Raw genomic sequence first — 21,344 nt, forward strand, 5'->3', positions numbered from 1 at the left:
ATACGACGCTACCACTTTGAGATTGGATAGTTAGCTTTTCCAATGACTACTCAAATCAAATGCCTAGATTTTGTTCCCCAAACAAAACAGTCAGAAACAAATAGGGAGAACGTCACCAATACGTTTGAGGGCAAACCACATTTGTAGCTTTATTGGACAATTTGTCCTGAAATTTACTGGTCGAAGGTAAAAACCCAAAGAACATTAAGGAAGAGATGAATTCTGAGACAGGAGCCGAGAGGTACAACAGGAGCTCATGAAGTTTAACCCTAATGAGATAATGATTCATCTTGTTTCATCATCATCAGAACCAAAAATGGCTCCCAGACTGTCCGCATTTAAACCAAAACATAAACAGTGAGAAGAGAAGGTAAATTAATCAGGGCATCAAGGTGCACAAAGACAAAGTAACTCCACCGTACCAAATAAATTGGATGGAAACAAAAACAACCATGACTGTTCCAAGTCCTACCTAGAATATGATTTGAGCTAACTCCGCAATCTGCATTATCATTTAAGAATTAAGGAGATATTTTGGCACAACTGAAAATAAGCACTTAAGTATCAGAAGGCATAAGTAAATACTGCATAATGCAAAAAGTTTCCACAAGTGATGTTTGCATTCACCCAACATCCAAGGTCTCAAACAAAAATAGGTCTAAGTATTTCTTAACACTTGTTTAGTTTTTTGTTTATAATCTAATTTCAACATATGTATAAATAAAAATAAAAATAAAAATATAATATAATCTTTTTAAAATTTTGATTTAAAAGTCTCAATGAGTAGTATTCTGTGCATTTTCAACCCCTAATCCATACAAGACTCCAGCATACTTCTGGAGGGAGCCACTAAAGAAATTCTCCTTCAACTTGCGGAAGGTAGATGACGTCAGCAAACTATCGGAACCGGCCTGGTGGCAGACCCCAACCCTCTCGACCTCCAAGAGCTCAGCGAGCTTGTTGAGGCCTCCGTGGAGGCTGTTGCAGAACTTCATGAGATGCTTAATGTCGTAGACGGTGGGGAAATACAAATTGATGAGGTTGAAGAACCCCGTCTGCGTCTCCGGCAGGTTCTGACACGTCAGCAGCTTCAGCAGGTACCCGAAATCATAACCGCTGTGGAACGTCACCCAATGCACATTGTCGTTCAACACGATCCCGGACGACATCAGCAGCTCCCCAAAACGCCGGGCGTCAATGCCGTCCGCGTTGTTCTTTTGGAAATCGATGCCGCTCTGCCGGAGGAGCTCGATGGAGTCGTTCGCGAAGACGTCCTCGTTCAGGTTGAACTCGCGGAAGTTGAACTGCCAGATGCAGGGGGCGTCGGAGGTGCCGCATCTAGGGAGGTTGCCCTGCTCGTCGGAGAAGGTCAGCCCCAATTGGATGAGCTTCAACATGTCCACGTTCTCCTTCAGCGTCTGGTAATGAAAATCATAACTGTTCTTGAAGTTTCCCACGGGGCGGAGGACGATTCCCGGGAACTCCGTGTCCATGGCGATGTAAGGGTAATCGTCCACGATCTCACGGATAATGGAGAATTCCTCCTCCACATTGTGGTTCCAAACCTCCCTAATTTCGACCGAATCGACAGGAGGCATTCCCTCCACGCTCCAGATCCCACGGCTACAGCGCCAGATCTCTTCAATTGGGTTCAAAATTACCACGAATTCGATTCATACAACAAAAATAATTGAAGAAAGAAAGGCAGAGGAATCTGACCTTGGCTGAAAGACACGAGGGAAGAGGATGGCGGTGGTGTAGGGTACAGTATAGAGATTCGGACCTCTCTCTCCCGTGTTAGGGTTTCTTACACGAAAGGGACAAAGGGAAGAGAGGTCGTCGGATATAGTTGGGTCAGAATTGTCTTTTAACTTTATTTTTTCTTTTTCCTTTTATCTCATTTCTCTGAATCTGTTTTGTTTGTTTCCTCAGAAACGAAAGGCGTTAACGTGGAAAGAGCCAAACATAAGAGAGAGAAGGCTTTGCCGCTTTCTCTTCGCGCCTTTCCCATTTCCCTCTATCAACCTCCCTACTCAACGTCACAAGAAAAAAAATTCAAACATTTAATATGGTTAATCTCAAATTAATCACAGCTGAGCCAATTTCACCTTATTTTTTTCTGTTTGGTCAAAGTTTTTCTTTTTTCTTTTTTGTTTAGGTACCAAAATAAAAAATTATATTATTTTTATCTTCGTTACCGCAATTTAAAAAAAAATTTATTAGGAAGTCAATAAAATATCTGTATAATATGTACAATAAATTATTTATTTGGTTCAATATAAATTAAAAATAAAAATTATTCACATTTATTTTATTTTCAAAAGTGCTGTTCATTTTTGTATTAACTATCATTATACACATTATACACCAATTGCATTGATTTTCCATACTTTTTCTTTTAAAAACGTTACTATAAATAAAGACATGCAGATATATGTTTTTCGTGTTAATTTTATCTTATTATTAATAAAATGTTCAAGATTAAACGTTCTCGAAAATTTCCCAAATATTTTAGAATAGTATTTTTTCTTATAAGAACAATTGGAGATCCACAACTGTACTCTTTCTCCCAAGAAAAAATTTGGTGAGCAAAATTCAATTCGTACATAGTAATTAGAGTTGTTTAGTTTGGTTTTAGGATTTAGGCAAGTTAAAGTTATCAACTAAAAAATTTATACAAAAAATGTAAAACTGTGTTTTTAATATATTTATTGTCTATTTATTAAAATAAAATATTTAAAAAATTTTATTAATAGTAAAAATTTATCTGCAATTAATTTTATGTAAAACTGGTAATTAAAAATTATTAAATAAAAATTTAGTCAAATTTATTAAATTATTTAATAATTCTCAATTATCAAACGATAGTTATTTTTCTATCAAAAATATATTTGCGATAAAATATTATGATACTGTTTTTGATAACTAAATCCCCAAAAGTAATTTTACTTTATCTAAACAAAATATATTATCTTAAAATTGGAATGTTTGTTGGATTGGTTTTTCTCACATTCTCACAATATTCATGTTGCAGTATTTTCTTACAGGATTTTGCCTTATCAAGCCTATGATGTTGTTTTGCAACATGTGAAACAAATGTATTTTTGTTTATTTCTATCTTAATAAAGTTGAATGAAATTTTATCGGAAATTAAATTCTATCTTGTTTTCATCTTTTTTTTAGTTCTAGCTTAGACTGTTTGGACACAGATTTCAATCCAATTCTTTTCACTGTTTGATTCTAGACTTCAGGTAAATTTGATGTGAATGACCAAAGGATAAAAAAAAAAGTAAATTTGATATGATTTATGTTTTCTTTTTTAAATAAAAATAGCCAAAAGCGAAGATATTATATAAATATGGTCGCACTTCTAATAATATAATCTTATTACTTATTATAAGGTCTATGCAAATTCTAATAAGGGTAGTATTAGGAACTCACACATCCTAAAAGCATAATCTGATAAGACAATATAACAGTAATGATCATATTTTTAATATTTTTTAAACTTTCATTGTCCACATTATACACATTGTCGTTGATATATTTATAATCATCATTATCATCCGATTCAATCACTACTGTAGCATCTTCTTTAACATCGTTATTCTTTTTATCATCATCAACATAAATATGCTTCTTCAATTATTTATCTAAAATAGGAGTATTACAATCTTTGATCACTCTCTGACTCTCTGCCATCTCTTGAACACTTCAAGTGGAAGAAGAGAGTAGAAACGCTTAGGTCCATACTCAACCTTGCATTTTAAATAATGATATTGCCCCTGAGACATGAAATAACGTATTCATGCATGCAAAAATTACAAAAATTGTAGCCACATTGAAGAGTCTCAAACATCTCCCATGATGATTTGAAATCACAGCATGCATCTCCCACAAAAGAATAATTCTGTGCCATTCTTATGTGCTTTCATCATCTTAATCTTTGGATTTTCATTGTTAATATTCTGATTATTTTCGCCAATTCTTAATGCCATTCTTGACCTTGATGCCAAAAGTTGGAATTAAATAAGTGATTAAAGAAACTGAGTTGGATTTGTTGAGTAGTCACTTCGCTCGTCCGCAACAGATGAAAAATACGGTGAGAGAAAAAAAAAAGTGATTCAAAAATTGAAGAGAGAGTTTGTAAACAAGAACTAAACTAAGAAGAAACACCACTAACCTAGGTGATTGTTATGTGATATATATATACACATCAATCATATTTGTTATCTAAGATAGATTCTCCTATTTCAAAATTTAAGGAATGATAAAAAAGATTTAGATTTAGATTAAAAAAAAGATTAGATATATTAATAGTCAACAATCTTTTGTAATTAATTTTTACAGGTTATGGGTACAGTTCATACCAATACTATGACCCAAGTCTAAAATAAGTTAAAGAGACTCAATCTATAGATTGGTCTTCACCATCCACCCGATCTCGTATAAAGAGGTTGGATTCGACATGAACTCCTTCCCAAAGAGGTCGGACTAGACATGAGAGATAACACTTATTCAAATAAGTAATTGTCTCTAAAATCTCTCAACCTACTTCCAAAAACAATACGCCAACAACTCTAAGATAAAAAGACGGTTATCCACCTCCAAAGATGAAACTACTCCAATGGTGGTTATTGGATCACCACTATAAATACACTGATATATTCAGGTAAAACTAAGTTCCAATACACTTTAAACCTGCTAAGTCCCTTGTTAGCTTAGGCATCGGAGTGTCTTTGCAGGTACCATCATCCCCCACTCTCTGACACTTACAACTCGGACAGCGGCTCCCAATCGTGAATAAGTCAAAGACCTCCTTTCATTAACATTTGGGCCAATCCTTTAAACTCAATCCACCTATTTCAAGTTATCCACGTAAAAGATACAATGTTTCAATTAAGTTTCTCTTACTTAAAAAAAACTGATTCAAAAACATAAAATAGATATTATTATCAATTTAAAAAAACTTTAAACATAAATATATCTTATATTAATTAGTTACAAATATCTTAATCAAAATATTTTTTTGGTGACTTCTTAATCAAAATTTAAAATACCGAATCAAACAAAATAAATTAAATAAACAAATATAATATAATAATAATATAATATTTATCTCGTGAGATTTAAAAATGACAAAAAGTCAAATTACATGGTTGGATTTTACTTTCATCTATGGTTATATTCCCCTTCTTCCTTTTAATTTGTTAAGTAAAGAAACTTCTATTTTAAAACGTGAAAGTGGATAATATAATATAAATGGTTTGTGGAATGAGCACAGCACATCTGAGAAGACCAATATTGGCGATGGCTGACGAGTGACGACACATGTAATATACGAGTAGTAGAAAATAAGAAGTCCAATCAATTACTCACCAACCAGACATAGAAAAATAAAAAATATACTCACCAACCCTTTGATTCTACACTTAAAAAAAAAGAAGAACCACAGACCATGGGAGTAGTTGGGATGATTTTTGGCTTAAGAATGCTAGAAAACCATTAGATTAAAGGTATTGTCTAATTACTAAAATAGATAAAATAATTAATTTTAAATTTAAAAGTATAAAAATTAAAAAATTTTAAATATTTTAAAATTACTATTAAAGATAATTTAGACAAAAGTTAAGCACCAATCAAAAGACACTATAAAATTGCCCACAACTAAATTGGCGAGTGAGTCGGTCACTCAAATGACATTTTGTATGAGATCACTTACTGTTCTTGTTACATGTGAATATCTGATGATTAACTGATTATTTAACTATTCTACAAAGTACTGCTATTAAATCTTACCAGTTTCCACTGACTTTGGATTGAGCTACCTTTTAGACTCAGTAGCTTGTATAAACTATGGAGTCCGATAAGTTGTAAGATTCACAACCTCCCCGCGCTTCTTTCTGTTTTTCCTCTTTCCTTCTCTCTTTCTCTTTTGGGTAAGTCACATGAGGATGGTAAGAATTCAATGAATGGCAACAACACACAGGGATTTTGCGCTAATTTTAGTTGGAAACTATGAATGTTATCTCCCCCCTGAACACGCAGTTTGTTGTATATACATAATACATGTATAGAAATTGGCAAAATACCATATAAAATAACATAATTAGAAATTTGGATGTTCTAAATTTTAAATTTTTATTTTAAAAGATAAATTGAGATGTCTCACCCTTGACTTTAATAGTTTCTATTTCATATTTTTTTTGGTGTCATCTGTAAAATAAATAGTAAAAAATTACATTTTATCCTCTAAAATAAAATTCAAAATTTAAAGAATCTAAATTCCATAATTAGATATGACATTACTCTTAAAGAAAAAAAAAAGTAAATATTCGAGGAAGATATTTTGAATTTTAGATAAAATATATTTTTTATTCTTGAAGTTTTATAAATTTAAAAATTATTTTGTTTTCATTTTATTTTAAAAGTTTACATTTGTATCAAATATATTTTTAGTAAGTAATTTTTCAAAAAAATTTAAGATAAATTCAATAATAATTTCATAAGATCAGCTCGCAAATCTACCATAATTTTCATCTATTATTAGATTAGTTTTAAATTTTTTAAAATTTAATTGTTAGAGATATATTTAATATAAATAATTTTTTTTGAATAAAATTAAAATAAAATAAAATTTAAAAATAATTTTAAAATTTTTAACAATTGTTAATGACAAAACATGTATTCTATGTTTTACCATTGTTAAACTTATGGTAAAGGCCGTCCGTGTATCTAAACACAAATAGAGATAATTTAAACACTTACCAAACAGGAGTATTGCTTTTAGAAAAATATTATTTGTGTAACACTTTTTTATTAATATTATTTAATATTTTATTTTTATATTATTAAAATTTAAAATTTGAAATTAATAAATTAAACAACATGAACAATAAATTCTAAAATTGACCCAATTTAAATAAGGTGGGTACTCCCATGAAGATATTATAATTGTCTTTATGTGATCATTTTTCTTTTTGACCCTTGAACGATAGATTGTAAGGTTATATTTTAATATGTTATAAAAGTGTTGCTTTTATTTGAAGTGTGGTCAAATCAATAAATCACACTTTTATACAAAGTATCTTCATAAAAAGATGTTTTTTGCATATTCATTTGAGTAGTTCTCTTTAAATAAAATACACTACATTTCTAAATTACTCACCATTGTTTAATATTTTCATTACCTGCCTATATATTTCTTTCTTAAATAATTAAAAAAGCAATGCTAGGGGGCAGCAACATTTATGATTGGTAGCCATTAACTAGTCATCAATGATGATTTGATGGAGTGAGATTGGTGTGAGATTTCATCCAATGACTCACCTTTCTCTGCTGATCACATGTTAGTCAAAATGTAATAAAATTGCTGGCTCCTAAACTTTTCCTAATTAAAAAGTACTCGTAATAAGGAAGAGTTATTTAAAGAAAGAAAATATAATATAATTTGAGGGTGGTAGGTGAATGCGGTGGTGAGAGTCGTGAGTGTGATGGGAGGGAATTATTTTTCTATAAAAGCAGTATCCAACTATCCATAGTGGGCATTAGGTGTTGTTGGACATCAGCATCATATCATCATCTCTTTCTGTCTCTCCCAGAAGCTAAGGAATAAAATTAAAGCAACGAAGAAGATGCCTGCCGGTGGTGTTGGGCAAACCATATGTGTAACCGGCGCCGGAGGTTTCATCGCCTCTTGGATGGTCAAACTCCTCCTTGAAAGAGGTTACTCTGTCAAAGGAACCCTGCGTAACCCAGGCATGCATCCTCAATTATATGTTTATTTCACCGTCTTAATTACGAGAAATATTAATGGCTCCTTGACTGGCAGATGATCCGAAGAATGGACACTTGATGCAGTTGGAAGGAGCGGCGGAGAGGCTCACTCTTCACAAGGTCGATCTCCTTGACCTTGACTCTGTTAGGGCCGTCATTCACGGTTGCCATGGTGTCTTTCACACTGCTTCTCCCGTCACTGACAACCCCGTCAGTACCTTCTTCTTTTCTTTCTTTCTTTAAATTAATAATTCATTTCAACAAGTCGACAACTGGGCGTGCTTTATATTTAAATTAAATGCAGGAGGAAATGGTGGAGCCGGCGGTAAATGGAGCCAAGAATGTGATTATAGCAGCTGCGGAAGCTAAAGTGAGACGCGTGGTCTTCACTTCATCAATTGGCGCAGTGTATATGGACCCAGCGAGGAGCATGGACGAGGTGGTGGATGAATCGTGTTGGAGTGATCTAGAGTATTGCAAGAACACCAAGGTAAGGTTTTTTTTGTTGGTTTTTTTTAATGATGATAATAATAAAGTAGTAAAGTGGGGTTTGATGTTGAATTGGGGCAGAACTGGTATTGCTATGGAAAGGCAGTGGCAGAAAAAGCAGCATGGGAAGAGGCAAAGGAGAAAGGGGTGGACTTGGTTGTGGTGAACCCAGTGTTGGTACTTGGACCGTTGCTGCAGCCAACCATAAATGCAAGTACAATTCACATCCTCAAGTACCTCACTGGCTCCGCCAAAACTTATGCCAATGCCACTCAGGCCTATGTCCATGTCAGGGATGTCGCATTAGCTCACATACTTGTCTACGAGACCCCTTCTGCTTCCGGTCGATACCTCTGCCTCGAAAGTTCCCTCCACCGCGGCGACCTCGTTCAAATTCTTGCCAAGCATTTCCCCGACTACCCTGTTCCCACCAAGTAAGTACTAATTTATTCTCTCTGCATATTCTCGAGTTGTTGTCATGTTGTGGCAACCACCACCTCACAGGCCCATCAGAGTTGTTGGACAATGACATAGGCCTTCAAATATATAAATGTTTAGGCACGTCAGCTCCCATGTTTCAGTGTATTCTAACTAGAAATACTTGGTGCCTTTAATAATGTATAATAACAACGCCTAAGTGGTATCACGCCGGGAATGATATTAGTGTTAGTCCATACAAAAACATAGTCAGTGAAAGGTTACAATCTCTTGATTTCGAATTTTGAATTAAAAAATGTTACCCTACGCGAAAGCTGCTGCCAGCAGTAGGTATACCAACTTTGACTTGTTAACCCGATCCCTATTTTCTACCCAAAAAAGGATAGACTCAAGAGTAATTATCCATAGCCTAAGCATTAGAACTTTTCAATGGTCGATTTCTCACCAACCCCCATGTCCCCGTCAGATTCCTAATACTTGGTTCATGTTGGCGCACTCAGTCCCCATACCTACCGTGTTCCATTAATGAAAGGCCATGCTGGATCCTTACCAAACGCTCAAATTTTATGTTTAGTCAGGCACGCGTCACGTGTTTAAAGTAGAAGGAAGATTTTCATCCAAACAAATTTGTGCTGACTTTGAGAATGCCTTTCACTTTCAGAAACTCCGAACTAACTTCATATTTTGCACGTGCAGGTGTTCCGACGAAAAGAATCCAAGAGCAAAGCCCTACACCTTCTCTAACCAAAAGCTGAAGGATTTGGGATTAGAATTCACTCCAGTGAGTCAGTGTCTATATGAAACGGTTAAGAGCCTACAGGAGAAGGGCCACCTTCCTATTCCCAATAAGGAACAAGATTCTGTTCAAGTTAAAAAATAAATCAGCTACAGCTACTAGTACCTGCTACCATCTTTCGATGCAATTTAATTTTTTCTAAAACAAAATTAATTAAGGACGAGAAGATGCAGCTTTTAGAAATCTCGTTTTCCGTGGAATATATATTCTAATACAATATCAGAAGGCCTTATTTGGATGTTGTAAAAAGACATGAAATGCATCAGGTGTTGCATTCTCTGAACCTAATGAATGGTTTTATAATGAATAATAGTATAGTATCCGTTACTTTCTCTTATATAATAACCACGCATTTCATAATTGTGAAAAATCAGCAGTGACATCGTATCAGTGCCCAAGATATGGGAGAAGATTTTTAGCCCTGTTAAATATTATTTAAAAGTCCAAAGAAAGAGTTAAAAATAAGATAACCCTGACTGTACATACTAATCACGATGCAATATGAGATGATCGCTGATTTTTTAACATAATTTCATTGGTCAACTAAGGCAGCAAAGGGAACAAAGTTTGGAATTTGCACATGAAAATCAGCAGCTTCAAGCTTAGCAATTCCAACCAAGTGACCTCATACAGAAACCTAAACACTAAAGAGATCTTTATCTTTTTGCATATTTATTTTCCAAATTGGAATTGGAATCCTTATGCATATATACCCCCTCAAACCAAATTAAACCCATGTAATTGTGGAGTCAGTCAAGATCAACAGGACTAGTTCTTTGAGGCAATTGCATGCTTACTATGTCTTCTCTTGAGAGAGAATGGATAGAGGCATTGCCTTGTTCATTTGCTGTTTGCCGGATTTCTGGTGCTGTTAGTGTCAAAAGGCTTGTAGCCTTGTTATTTTTGCGAAGTACCAGATATACTATTCCAGCCAAATATACAGCCATGCCTGAAAATCCTAGTATGCCCAAAAATACCTTGGCCACAACTTGAACATGACTGTGGAGAAGCAGCTTCACAAAGCCAGTCAATAGATAATATATATTAATGGCCATAATTAGGGAACCAATTATCCAAGTAACGGCTGAAATCTGCAATTGAACAAGAATCAAAAGCAAAACTTACATTAGAAAACTTGTGGCCAATGGAAGATATTAAGGCTAGCATATGCCATGCAATCACATGGAATTCAAACTTTTTACCATGATAGAGTTGACATGCTCTCCCATCTTGGTTTTGCTGCTTGTGAACTTGAGAAGTGGAATTAAAGCAAAAGGAAGCTCAAATGATAAGATCATCTGATCAGAATGTAGACAAAGAGGGACGTCAGCACCAGCTATAGCAAAGAGAGACCAATAAATATATACCACAAGGAAGGAAGACATCTTACTGATGCAATTATTATGAGCTTGCCAGCCCCAGCAGAGCCACCAATGACCGCAACAATCAAGCTAGGAACTATGGCTAAACAACGAGTTAGCATATTCCGAACCCATGGCTCTAGTCGCAAATCAAGAAATCCCTGAAATTGGAAACAACCCAAGATAACTAATTCCTCAAAGTGCTTGTCATCATGTAAGTGAATCTCAGGAAAGCTAAAATATTTGTTAATACAAAAGACCATTAGGAGAACCATAATAAAAGCAGTGTTACCTGCATGACATACTGCCCTGCATATGTTCCTGTTATAGTAGAACTTTGGCCTGATGCAAGTAAAGCTACTCCAAACAGCTTTGAACTCCATTTTCCCAACACATTCTGAATTGTGGTAATGTCAGTAATTGTCATTGATAGTATTATGAGCAACCTTACCAACTTTAAAGATTAACAAATTGTTGTAGCATATGCTAGTAAACAAAACAGTAGACAAAAGGTAACACAAACATAGACAGGTTTGACGCACTCTAAGTAGAAAGGAGGCTTTGTTCAGATCCAAATCCTGACAGTTCCTCTGATCTTCTGCATTCAAATTTGAAGAATTGCAAACAGCACCGCTCACAGAGATAACAGAAACGTTTATGAGGAAGGCTACCATAAGAGCAAAGGCACTTTCTATCAAGTAAAATCTACAGGCCTCCTGTCAAAATATAAATGTTAAATAAGACATAATATATTGCTTTAACAGAATATTTCATAATCAGATAATTGTATTCAGACAGCAGAGTTGTGCATTCACGATCATTTATCTGAATAAACTGAGATTCTAAAATAGATATTTACTTTGATCCCCCGAACTGATCGTGGTATTTTCCTAGAAAGTACCAGAGCTGAGTGCAGGAAGAGATTGTGACTGGGGCAAATTCACAAAGAAACAAAGCTTGAGAATACATTTCAAAAGGAAAGAAAAATCAAATGGCTGTAGAAGACAGGGAGAACGCACGGCATAACCATAGCCCCTAGGAGTGAAATCGCGAGACCAGTAGCACCGCTTCCTTTTAGTTCTGGCACAAAAAGACCCTTCAGAACTTCTTTAGCAACAGGTTTTGCATATCCAAGCTCAGCAAAAAAGCATGCAGCAATTGTAAATACTAGAAATGCAATCAAGAATTCAAGTTTTCTAACCTGTTTCAATAACAACACAGAAACGGGCTCATATTGTTGTTATATAGATAGATAGTACCTAATATAACATGCAATGACGACCATAAATTTGTTCAGGATACAAAAAATTCCCTGTCATATAATAGCAGATAAGAATGGAACACAGAAAACTACCCCATATTGCTGCAAAGCTAAGAGGATCAATGTACTGAGTCCTGTCAGAAGAACACCAATCCAAACAGGTATGCTGAAAAGCATGTTCAATGCAAAGGCTGTCCCAATTACTGCACATGTAGAGTGAGAGATCAAGATTTCAAAACATGGAAATATATGGTTGCCAATCATGGATCTATCTTTTATGTTGGTGGTTGTGCATGTTTTAAAGTCATGGACTTTGTTGTATCCTATAAAACATGGTAATTACACAAATAAATGAGATAAAAGAAAATTGCTAGATGAATCTGAATACCTTCAGGAATGTCACAGGCGACTATGGCAATTTCAGCAATAAACCAAAGAATAAAGTTGGTAGCCCAAGCATATTCATTTCTACAATGCTCTGCTAAGTGCTTTCCTGCAAACAGTAGAGAGTGAACAAAAAACAAGAGAAAATTGCTAGTTGCTTGCGTACTTGAAAAGTATCTATAACATGAAATTGATTTAAGTACCAGTGACGACCCCAAGATTGGCTGCCATGGATTGAATTAATAGAGCAGCGCAGGATGCCACCAATATGATCCAAAGTAGCTGATAAAACAAATGTGAAAAGGAAACGAAGGAACTATTGAGCTGAGCATTATTGGTTTGGCATTACAAGAATACACACCTCGTATTTATGTTGAGCCCCCGACTGAAGATCTGTCTCAACTGCGAATTTGTTTGGAGAAATGGATAAGCATATTAATTACGTCTGCAATTTATTACTGTACTAGAGAAAATGATGAATAATGATCTTACAGTTTCCCGGGTCTATGTATGCAATGGAAACAAGAAAGCCAGGCCCCATGTAAGAAAATAGATTTTTCCAGCTTCTGGTCTACAAATGCAAGAAAAGAAACATAATTTAGTAATGGCGTGTGCAAGTAAAAGAGAGGGAGATAAATGGAGAAGAGGGAAACTGACATCAGGCACAACAACTTGATCAACATCTGAGTTGTCAATGAGGGGCGTATTCGTATTGGAGCCAGTGCTCGCAATGAATTGTGGCTGCACAGACCCAGAGGCAGAGCCAGAGGCAGAGCCACACCCAGAGCCAGTCCCCGAACCACCCCTGCCAACCATGTTCTCTTACTAACACTGATCCTCTCAACCTGAAACCACCCAATTCCAGATTCAAATTAACATTAACCAATGTCTAATTATGTGGCTGCCTAAGTGGTCAGAATATCAACACCGCTCAAAATACCAACTTTTTTCTCCTTCCTTTCCTTCAGAAATCAGAACTGAGCTCACCGCCGATATGTCTTTTACTCTCTCTTCTATTCGTAATCCTATGTCATTATAAACCTGTCGTTTTTTGTGCTTTAATTTGCACTCCCTTCCCCCTATATATTGTCTTGTTTTCCGTTCCCCTGTTTTTATTTTATTTTATTTTTTTAATTCAACAAAAATATGTCAACTTTGCCCAATATTCTTCAATCTTTCTTTAATATATCTAAAAACTCCTCTTTGGAAGTAAAAATGTGTTCAATTTTTATTGATAAGTTTGATGTTCATAAAATTTATCCGTAATAAAACAAACATACTCTTAAAGTTTATGTTAAGAGAATGACTCGGTTCAATTTAATGTTAAATACCTACTTGTATATATACATTTTTTAATTTTATTATTATTATTTTAGATGATAACTTATATACATGTTATCCTAACCAACATGGCAACATCCATGTTATTCTATATTGATTAAGTTCCTAATTATGATTCTGTATATAATTTATACTATGACTTTATTAACCAATGAAACAAACCTAAAATAACATGATTTTATATATAAACTTTCATTTGGAACCACTGAAACTGAGTATTTTGTCTCTTTCTTTTGGTTGCAAAAGCAGAAAGAAATGCAGCAACTGTCAACTGGAAAGTAATACACTGAAATGGGAGAGGAAGCAAGGCGGTGTGGACCGTAGAAACTAGAAAGTAGAAAGATGTGTGTGTGGTGCAAAGCGGAGGAATGAACCAATTCAGAATCAGTGGTCATGTAATGGAAAAGAAAGCTGAAAAGGCCGTGTTGCCACGTAACACCAAAAGTTCAAGCATTGGACCCACAGAAAGAATATAGCATCCTAGTACAGTACTACAGTCACTAGGAGTTGGAATATAATTAATTAAATATCTAAATTTACATATCAAATATACACAAATTTTCTCTTCCATTAAAATAATATCCTTTTCAAGAACACTTCCCTTGTCACTGTATTCTACCTTTAATAATTATTATGCCATTTTGGATTATGATATAAATCATGAATCGGCTGGTTAAATTAGATTAATTAAAAATTGAGCATATATAGTCAGATTAAAACAAAAAAATCAATTGATAACGAATCGGTTAAAAAATAAAAAAAATCAGTCAAAAAATTGATTAATCTATCGAATTAGTTCATGTTTTAGTAATTAACTGGTTTAAAATAATAAAATATAAAAAATAAATTTTTTAATATTTTATTATATTTAATTCAACTCAAGTTAAATATCCATTGAATTTCTAAGTCTGATTGTTTAATAATAGTTTGACAGATTTAGTTTTCAGAATTTGCTATAAATTATAATGGCAAACTGCAATTATAGTCGATACAAATTTTTCTACGAATAACCACCAAATACATATTTTATAGGTTAAAAATATGCTTTCTATTCTCAAATGATAAATATGTTGAGTTTAGAAAATTAAAATGATGATCAAATATTTTTTTTTTAAATAAAAGAGCTCAACATAATAGAATGAAACAAAAATTAAAAATAAACCGATGAACAATACCTAAAAATTAACACAAAATAAATAATTTTTTATGTCATTTTTAGCATAGCCATCAATAACACGAAGAGAGCACACATTTCTACTCTTTATAGCTAATCACAGACATATTGATGATTTTTTTTATACCTTTTCTTTCATTTTGAAATATTCTCATATTTCTTTTCATTTAAATGATCGCACAGAAGCATCTCAACTGCTCCTTTCAATTCTTCTTTTTACACGGCTCTTCTGTCCAACTTAAAAAGTGGTCCTTCATCAATATTGGAAGAGACCATAACCGGCCAAATATAGATATCCAAGCATTCCACACCTGCCAAGCAAAATCACAACTAAGAAACAAGTGATGGACCTACTCTGTTGCATAAAACACATCTATTATTCTGATTGAGTATCCCGAACTGACTCAACCTTTATTTAGTATTCACCCTGCCTATTAAAACAAATTAAATATTATTAAAATATAAATTAAAAAATTATTAAAATTATTATTAAGTATTTTATTTAATAATTTTTAATAGGTTATTTGATGATTTTTGTTCAAATGTACAGGTAAACAATTAAATTTTATATTGGGCTAAAAGTTAAACAAGCTAATTTGATCATTGAACAAATTCAAGCCCATGATAAATTAAAAAAAGAAACCAAAGCTTCCTAAAGTCCATACTGTGATCTCATAAGTCTCTCATTGGAAAGTCTTCATGACATGGTTGCTGGAACCCAAATCTCAATTCAATTAAATTCATACCTTAAGTAACTAAAAGCCATATGTGACTTTATACCTTGCTAACCAAAAATCAATTCAATTCAATTTATTTGTATTGAAAGCTCCACAGTTACTTACTTCCTATTCTTATTGTGGATTGGAATTCAAAATTTAATTGGTTTAATTACTTGTCTTAGTAACTGAAAAAGAAAATTAAATTGAGTTGATTGCATTGATGGTTCCACACGTTACTCCACTCCTTGAGTGGGATTTCAATTTATTTAATTATATTTTGAAAAGTTGTGTATCTTCTCTCTTTGTTTTCGGTCATATCAAACAGGAAAGAAGAAGATGCAAGTTATCAGAAAAGCAGTGAAGCTACGAAGAAGCGAAAGACTAGGTTGATGATGGCCTTTGCAAAAAGAAGATTTGAAATATGGCGTAGTTGAGATTTTTGCCACAAAAGGCAAGATGTGAAAAAGAAGCTTCAAGATCTTCATGTCAAGAATAGAAGCAATCGGCCTCGGTAAGAGAAGAAGATTTTTGTGCTGAAACTCGTTTCCACTTTTGTTCCTCCAAGACAGAAGGTAGCTATGTGGAGGAAGAAGCAAAAATGAAACAGATGGAGCAATCAAGGATCAAGAATTTATCAAGGGTCAGAATTCTTTCTTGGAGACAAAGTCAAGATGGAAGGTTCAGATTGATGAAGTTTGATGAGAAGGGATGAGAGAGAGGTACATGCATGTTGATTTGCTTTCGATTTTTCCTTTTTCTTCTCTCTATTCGAACTGGCCCTTGTGTTGGAGAAGATGTTGGTGGCTTGGTTGAACCGGTTTTAACCTTGGAAGCTTCCCCTTCTATAATAAGGGTGAACGGCCAAGGGTTGAGACAAGGAGTGAGAGCACACGTTTGGATTCCCATAACTTTTTGAACTGTTTATTCTTCTCCTTTATGACTTTCATTGAATATTTCTTTTTCTCAGTGAGTATGTCTGTGTTTCATTGGTAAAAGGCAAAATGTGAGTTTTTGTAAGAAAAAATCAATGAGTGAAAAAAGGCAGATAGTTAAAGAAAAAGCCATTATTATCTCAGAAATTCTTTGTATGTATTTCTGTTTTGTTATCATGATCCTGAGGGGATTCCCTTACAAGTTGGGTTAGCACTTTGCGGTTGAAAGTTAGATTGAGGTCTAGTCAAGTTCAGGTTGGGATAGAATTTGGACTTGTTCCCTTGCAAGTTGGGTTAGCACTTTGCGGTTGAAAGCTTGGTAGGTGACAAGTCAAGTTTAGTTTTGGGTATAGATTCTGGACTTGTCTCGGATAGGAAAGGGTAGTTTCTAGGGAAAAATTGGAGTTTGTAATCAGTTGATTATAGTGAAATTTCGTCACTGTTGTGATGGAGACTGAAGGTAGACTACATTATACTTAGCAGCTGAACAAGGATACTTCTTGGTGTGATTCTCTCTTTCTCTTCTACTCCATTACTCTTTCTGTTACGAAAGAGACAAAATTGAAAAATATCTCCTTATCGGTTACGAGACAAAAAGAAAATGTCTCTTAACTAGTGACGAGACAAAAAGTAGAAATATCTCCTAAAACACTCTTAAAAGGCAAAAAAATATTACTCAAAAAGAAGGGCTAAGATTCAACCCCTCATTCTCTTAATCACTGATAACCATCAAAATATACTCCTAATTATTTATAGCAATTTAAAGTTCACCACATAACACACTCTTTTTGATACTCTAGGTGTTTTGATTCCTGAAATCGATTATTTATCTCGATTATTTATCTCGCATAGAAGAGTTTCGTCCCATTAGCCTATGCAATATTTTTTATAAGATACTAATAAAAAAGATTGTTAATAGATTAAGACCTTTCTTACAGGAAATGATAGGCCCTTTCCATCAGACTTTTATGTTTTATCCCAAACAAGGTCAATCCAAATGATATTATCGTAGTTCAGAAAGTGTTGCATTTCATGCTCTGCCGTTTCTTCTTCCTGAGTTTTAATAATTTTTCTTTTAACAAGGTTACTATTTACAGGGATGCCTTCCATAAGAACATGGTAGACAGCTTTTTTCTATTTTAATAACCTGTTTTGACAGTGTACATTACATCCAACCTAAATTTGCAGTATCACGAAGCAACAAAGAAGAACCTCCTCGTAAAAATCTACAGTTCACTAAACAAAAATGAGTGGCTCCCAGCTACCACAATGGTTTTTTAATTCCAACAAAAGAAAACCTCCCGCGATTCGCACACTAAAGTCTAAAATGATATTCAGATTTCAGAAGATGATTAACCAAACATGTGTTACGAGAATAGTTTTTGTTTTGCCATTGTCATATGTCAATAGAGCAAATAGCGCAAATCGAATATGACCTCCAAAGGGAAATTCAGAAAGGAGAATCAAAGGCATATATGCTCTAAGTTTTGAGTCATTTTGCAACTTGAAGTTGGCATCTGGCTAGCGTCCACTAATTCGAAATTTGAGTTGTTAGCATGTCTCTGCATCAACTTAAGATAATTAACGTGTTGCTTATAATGTTAATCACAGGATCAACTCAATTTGTCTCTCTAACATTACCCGACAGATTAATTTGTTTACTTTTTTTCATAAAAGAAATGAAGCTTTTAATGTTGATTTTGTAGTAGATGCAATAAATGACATATTAAAGCAAATATCATCAATAATGGAATGGGACTTATACAGTGCTAAGAACTAATAACAGGAGTTGGCATTTGGCAACTGAGGTGTGATAGCAATAGCATAGTAATTAGTAAGGAGCATGGATCAGGCTTTAAATTTGGTTCCATACTTCCATATTAATATCTTGCTGCCCATATGATACATGTCCAGCACTGTAAATTGCCAAGACATGCTATATTTCACTTGAATTTCTCCATGCTATTGGAATGAAGTTGGATATTATAGGCTATACGCGCATTCCACCAATCGATCCATAACATTAGCGCAGGCATAGGCGTTGGCTGGATCAGAAACTGGCTTCCTCCGTTGAAGGTCGCCTCAAGTAATACCTCAAGCTGTTGGCAAGAACCTGCCATTATGAAAAAAATAAAAAAGTTTCTGTATTTCATTTATCACAATGCGTGTATCTGTATGAATGAATATACTAATCAAGAAAAGTACTGACCTGCTGGAGAGGCTTGATGATGGCTTTATCCTTGTAGCTGACATGGAACTTTGCTTTAGCCAACAGCCCCTACATACATATATCATATATGTGTGTGTCATTCGGAGCTTAATTACTTTGCAGTTTGCACATAAATTATAAAGTACCTCTGTGTCAAACTCCCCGGATTTAACAGCAATGTTAATGTCAGTGATGATCTTAACCAGATCCACCAGTAATCCGGGCCTATCAGCTGTCTCCACGTACAGCAAACTGCAAGACAACACTATAATCTGTAATCAGAACTTTCTGTTTGGAACATAATAACAAGTGATTAAGCATCCATCCATCACCTTCTAGCAGGGCCATCGTCAGATATTGTTATATGGGTCGCTATGTCCACATCTACCTGATCATTTTTTCAAATTCAATTCAATTCAGAGACATATATGCATGCACTTGCTACTTAGGAAAGAATGAAAAATTCATAATTTACCTGCTCCTTTGGAGGCACAAGTCCAAAAGCTGCTCCCAGAGCTAATTGGGCACTAGATTCCTTGATACATATACATGTGTTGATCTAATTAGAAGAATTGATGTCGTTTAACCAAACCAGAATAGTTATACTTTCAGAAGGAAGCATACCGGGTGATACTGAATCAAGTTATTTATGATTGTCAAACGGATTGCCTCCAACAACTCTGCCTCTTCTACTTTTCTTCCGGTATCACTGCATAGAATAAAGGCCTTAGCCTTAAGATAATTTCCGTTTCAAATAAAGGTGCAGATGCAATAGAATCAAGCAAGATTTGTTGTGCCAACGGTCATGGAAGCTACATAAATGGTTATACATCTCTCCACTGATGATTGCTAAATACTTAAGCCATTCATAATACAGCTATAATAATACTTACGCTTTGGTAATGGAAAACCTGTTGTGCTTGCCAGAGGAGTCGAGAAAAACGTTTGCCTTAACAACATTGAGGCCTAAATTTTTGAGCGCATTCATCTGCGGCAGCACATGGAAGCGTCATAAATGGTGTAGGAATAAAATACATAATGTAGTGTTAGTATTGATAAGTACTGACAGTGTCAAGAAGAGCGCCAAGGCGATCACCAAAGGTAATCTCGACGACGGTTGCATCTGGATCGGAATCTTGATCTATTATGACAATGGGAGTAGGAACGATAGCATCCGCATCACCTTGATTTCCATCCTGTTTATTAGTTTAGTCTGTGTCAATAGTCAATAGTTGCATGCCTTTCACACGTGCAAATGCTACTGTATTTAAATACCTCCTTCATCACATCGGTTAGAGGTGTTGCTCGACGGATGATTGTAATTCTCGAAGATGACCATCTGCCAAAATTACAATAATCGTTCAAGTTTTAAATGTGTATGAAGCTAGCAGGTTCGTGATTCGTACCTTGTTTTGTGAAGAATGTAACATGTTTTAGCAATGCTAATGGTTTTATCCAGAGGTCTGATGCTGAAGCTGTTGTCAGCAGTAGTTAAGTGAAGCCCAAGACTGCAAGCAGCCATAGCAACAGCCATTTCTCGCTTAGTTCAAACTACAGAGAGAGAGAGAGAAGAAAATAAAAGAAAGAAAGAGTGCATTATCTGTTAGAGTTGAATGGGTGACGTCCATTCGTAATCCTGTTAAGCTTTAGGGACAAGTGCACCTAAAGCGACGCCTTTGGTGAACACTGAATCAACCGTCCCATGTTTTGTTTTCTCCCTCTATAAAACTGGTCCCTCCTCACACTTAAACTCGCTAATAAAATTGTTTCCATCTTTAAAATATTTTAAAACACAATTAAAATTACTTAACATCAAATATATATTCTCAAAAAATATTTTAAAAATTTTATTTTGATATAATTTTTGCAAATATTAGAAAAATATCAAATAATACTTTTAGAAAATAAAAGTTTATATTAAAATATAAAATATATATTAAAATAAATTAAACATTATATATATTTATTCACAAATACACGATATTCATAATATTTACTTAAATCAAACTAGTGAGTTAACAACTAAACTGATATTAATATTCATATGATTATATTCTAAATACGTATAAGGTCAAATTGCATACATATTAAAAAAGAAAACCATCTCAGCATGATTGAGATGGAAGAAGGATTATGCGACTGTGATGCCTTAATAACTTCACCCTTGCACCAATTTCATTCCCAATTAACATTACATCCTAGTTAGTATTGGGTAGCCAAAAGGTCTTAGATACCGGTATTCTTTTATTAATTTTGGTCAATATTTAACTAACACAAATGTTAAATTATTTTCAATAAATAAATTATACTAATTTATGTGTGTCAATTTTAATAAATATGGATATAAACCATGTTAATTTGTGTACAAATTCAAATAAATATAAATACAAATTATATATTTTATATGTACACATTTTTATATATATAGATACAAATTATTATTAATATTTTAAAATAATAATAT

At 34.1% G+C, this 21,344-nt stretch overlaps 4 protein-coding genes across 6 annotated transcripts; 1 reads left to right on the top strand and 3 right to left on the bottom strand.

Annotated features, from left to right (window-relative positions):
• Nucleotides 1-353: 353 nt before the first annotated feature.
• LOC107459912 (probable CCR4-associated factor 1 homolog 6) lies at nucleotides 354-1,967 on the bottom strand. 2 transcript variants are annotated; one of them, XM_021128146.2, is made up of 2 exons: nucleotides 1,720-1,967; nucleotides 354-1,623 (listed from the first exon to the last, which is right to left on the bottom strand). In XM_021128146.2, exon 2 carries the CDS (start codon nucleotides 1,596-1,598, stop codon nucleotides 777-779), a length of 822 nt encoding a protein of 273 aa, XP_020983805.1. In that variant the 5' UTR covers nucleotides 1,599-1,623; nucleotides 1,720-1,967; the 3' UTR covers nucleotides 354-776. The 2 variants fall into 2 exon arrangements, with proteins under 2 accessions (XP_020983805.1, XP_015933705.1); XM_016078219.3 differs by having other exon boundaries at nucleotides 354-1,639; nucleotides 1,720-1,966.
• Nucleotides 1,968-7,536: 5,569 nt separating this feature from the next.
• On the top strand, nucleotides 7,537-9,826 carry LOC107459741 (cinnamoyl-CoA reductase 1). The gene is made up of 5 exons (XM_016077990.3): nucleotides 7,537-7,758; nucleotides 7,832-7,986; nucleotides 8,081-8,266; nucleotides 8,347-8,699; nucleotides 9,400-9,826. The coding sequence occupies exons 1-5, from the start codon at nucleotides 7,635-7,637 to the stop codon at nucleotides 9,581-9,583; spliced, it is 1,002 nt and encodes a 333-aa protein (XP_015933476.1). The 5' UTR covers nucleotides 7,537-7,634; the 3' UTR covers nucleotides 9,584-9,826.
• Nucleotides 9,827-9,991: 165 nt separating this feature from the next.
• Nucleotides 9,992-13,613, bottom strand: LOC107459740 (metal transporter Nramp6-like). 2 transcript variants are annotated; one of them, XM_016077989.3, is made up of 14 exons: nucleotides 13,450-13,612; nucleotides 13,163-13,350; nucleotides 12,998-13,076; nucleotides 12,867-12,907; nucleotides 12,709-12,787; nucleotides 12,510-12,614; nucleotides 12,215-12,324; nucleotides 11,880-12,061; nucleotides 11,720-11,789; nucleotides 11,403-11,576; nucleotides 11,153-11,257; nucleotides 10,890-11,021; nucleotides 10,702-10,797; nucleotides 9,992-10,590 (listed from the first exon to the last, which is right to left on the bottom strand). In XM_016077989.3, exons 2-14 carry the CDS (start codon nucleotides 13,319-13,321, stop codon nucleotides 10,249-10,251), a joined length of 1,674 nt encoding a protein of 557 aa, XP_015933475.1. In that variant the 5' UTR covers nucleotides 13,322-13,350; nucleotides 13,450-13,612; the 3' UTR covers nucleotides 9,992-10,248. The 2 variants fall into 2 exon arrangements, with proteins under 2 accessions (XP_015933475.1, XP_015933474.1); XM_016077988.3 differs by having other exon boundaries at nucleotides 13,163-13,613.
• A 4,777-nt stretch (nucleotides 13,614-18,390) lies between these two features.
• Nucleotides 18,391-20,500, bottom strand: LOC107459926 (ACT domain-containing protein ACR11). Its single transcript, XM_016078237.3, has 10 exons — nucleotides 20,287-20,500; nucleotides 20,156-20,219; nucleotides 19,948-20,076; nucleotides 19,774-19,868; nucleotides 19,505-19,589; nucleotides 19,356-19,415; nucleotides 19,213-19,268; nucleotides 19,027-19,132; nucleotides 18,881-18,949; nucleotides 18,391-18,784 (listed from the first exon to the last, which is right to left on the bottom strand). The coding sequence occupies exons 1-10, from the start codon at nucleotides 20,412-20,414 to the stop codon at nucleotides 18,722-18,724; spliced, it is 855 nt and encodes a 284-aa protein (XP_015933723.1). The 5' UTR covers nucleotides 20,415-20,500; the 3' UTR covers nucleotides 18,391-18,721.
• Between the last annotated feature and the right edge of the window lie 844 nt (nucleotides 20,501-21,344).

Source organism: Arachis duranensis, chromosome 7 (assembly GCF_000817695.3).
Source record: "Arachis duranensis cultivar V14167 chromosome 7, aradu.V14167.gnm2.J7QH, whole genome shotgun sequence".
NCBI lineage: Eukaryota > Viridiplantae > Streptophyta > Magnoliopsida > Fabales > Fabaceae > Arachis > Arachis duranensis.

Bases quoted from the DNA above. Each gene is read 5' to 3' on its own strand.
- LOC107459912 (XM_021128146.2), bottom strand. From the start codon at position 1,598: ATGCCTCCTGTCGATTCGGTCGAAATTAGGGAGGTTTGGAACCACAAT.
- LOC107459741 (XM_016077990.3), top strand. From the start codon at position 7,635: ATGCCTGCCGGTGGTGTTGGGCAAACCATATGTGTAACCGGCGCCGGA. The intron at 7,987-8,080 runs GTCAGTACCTTC...AATTAAATGCAG, and splicing joins CTCCCGTCACTGACAACCCC to GAGGAAATGGTGGAGCCGGC. The intron at 8,700-9,399 runs GTAAGTACTAAT...TTGCACGTGCAG, and splicing joins GACTACCCTGTTCCCACCAA to GTGTTCCGACGAAAAGAATC.
- LOC107459740 (XM_016077988.3), bottom strand. From the start codon at position 13,321: ATGGTTGGCAGGGGTGGTTCGGGGACTGGCTCTGGGTGTGGCTCTGCC. The intron at 12,788-12,866 runs GTGTGTATTCTT...TTGTTTTATCAG, and splicing joins GGGCTCAACATAAATACGAG to CTACTTTGGATCATATTGGT. The intron at 12,062-12,214 runs GTAGTTTTCTGT...TTATTGAAACAG, and splicing joins TAGCTTTGCAGCAATATGGG to GTTAGAAAACTTGAATTCTT.
- LOC107459926 (XM_016078237.3), bottom strand. From the start codon at position 20,414: ATGGCTGTTGCTATGGCTGCTTGCAGTCTTGGGCTTCACTTAACTACT. The intron at 20,077-20,155 runs GTATTTAAATAC...ACTAATAAACAG, and splicing joins TAACCGATGTGATGAAGGAG to GATGGAAATCAAGGTGATGC. The intron at 19,269-19,355 runs GTAAATTATGAA...AAAAATGATCAG, and splicing joins TTGTGCCTCCAAAGGAGCAG to GTAGATGTGGACATAGCGAC.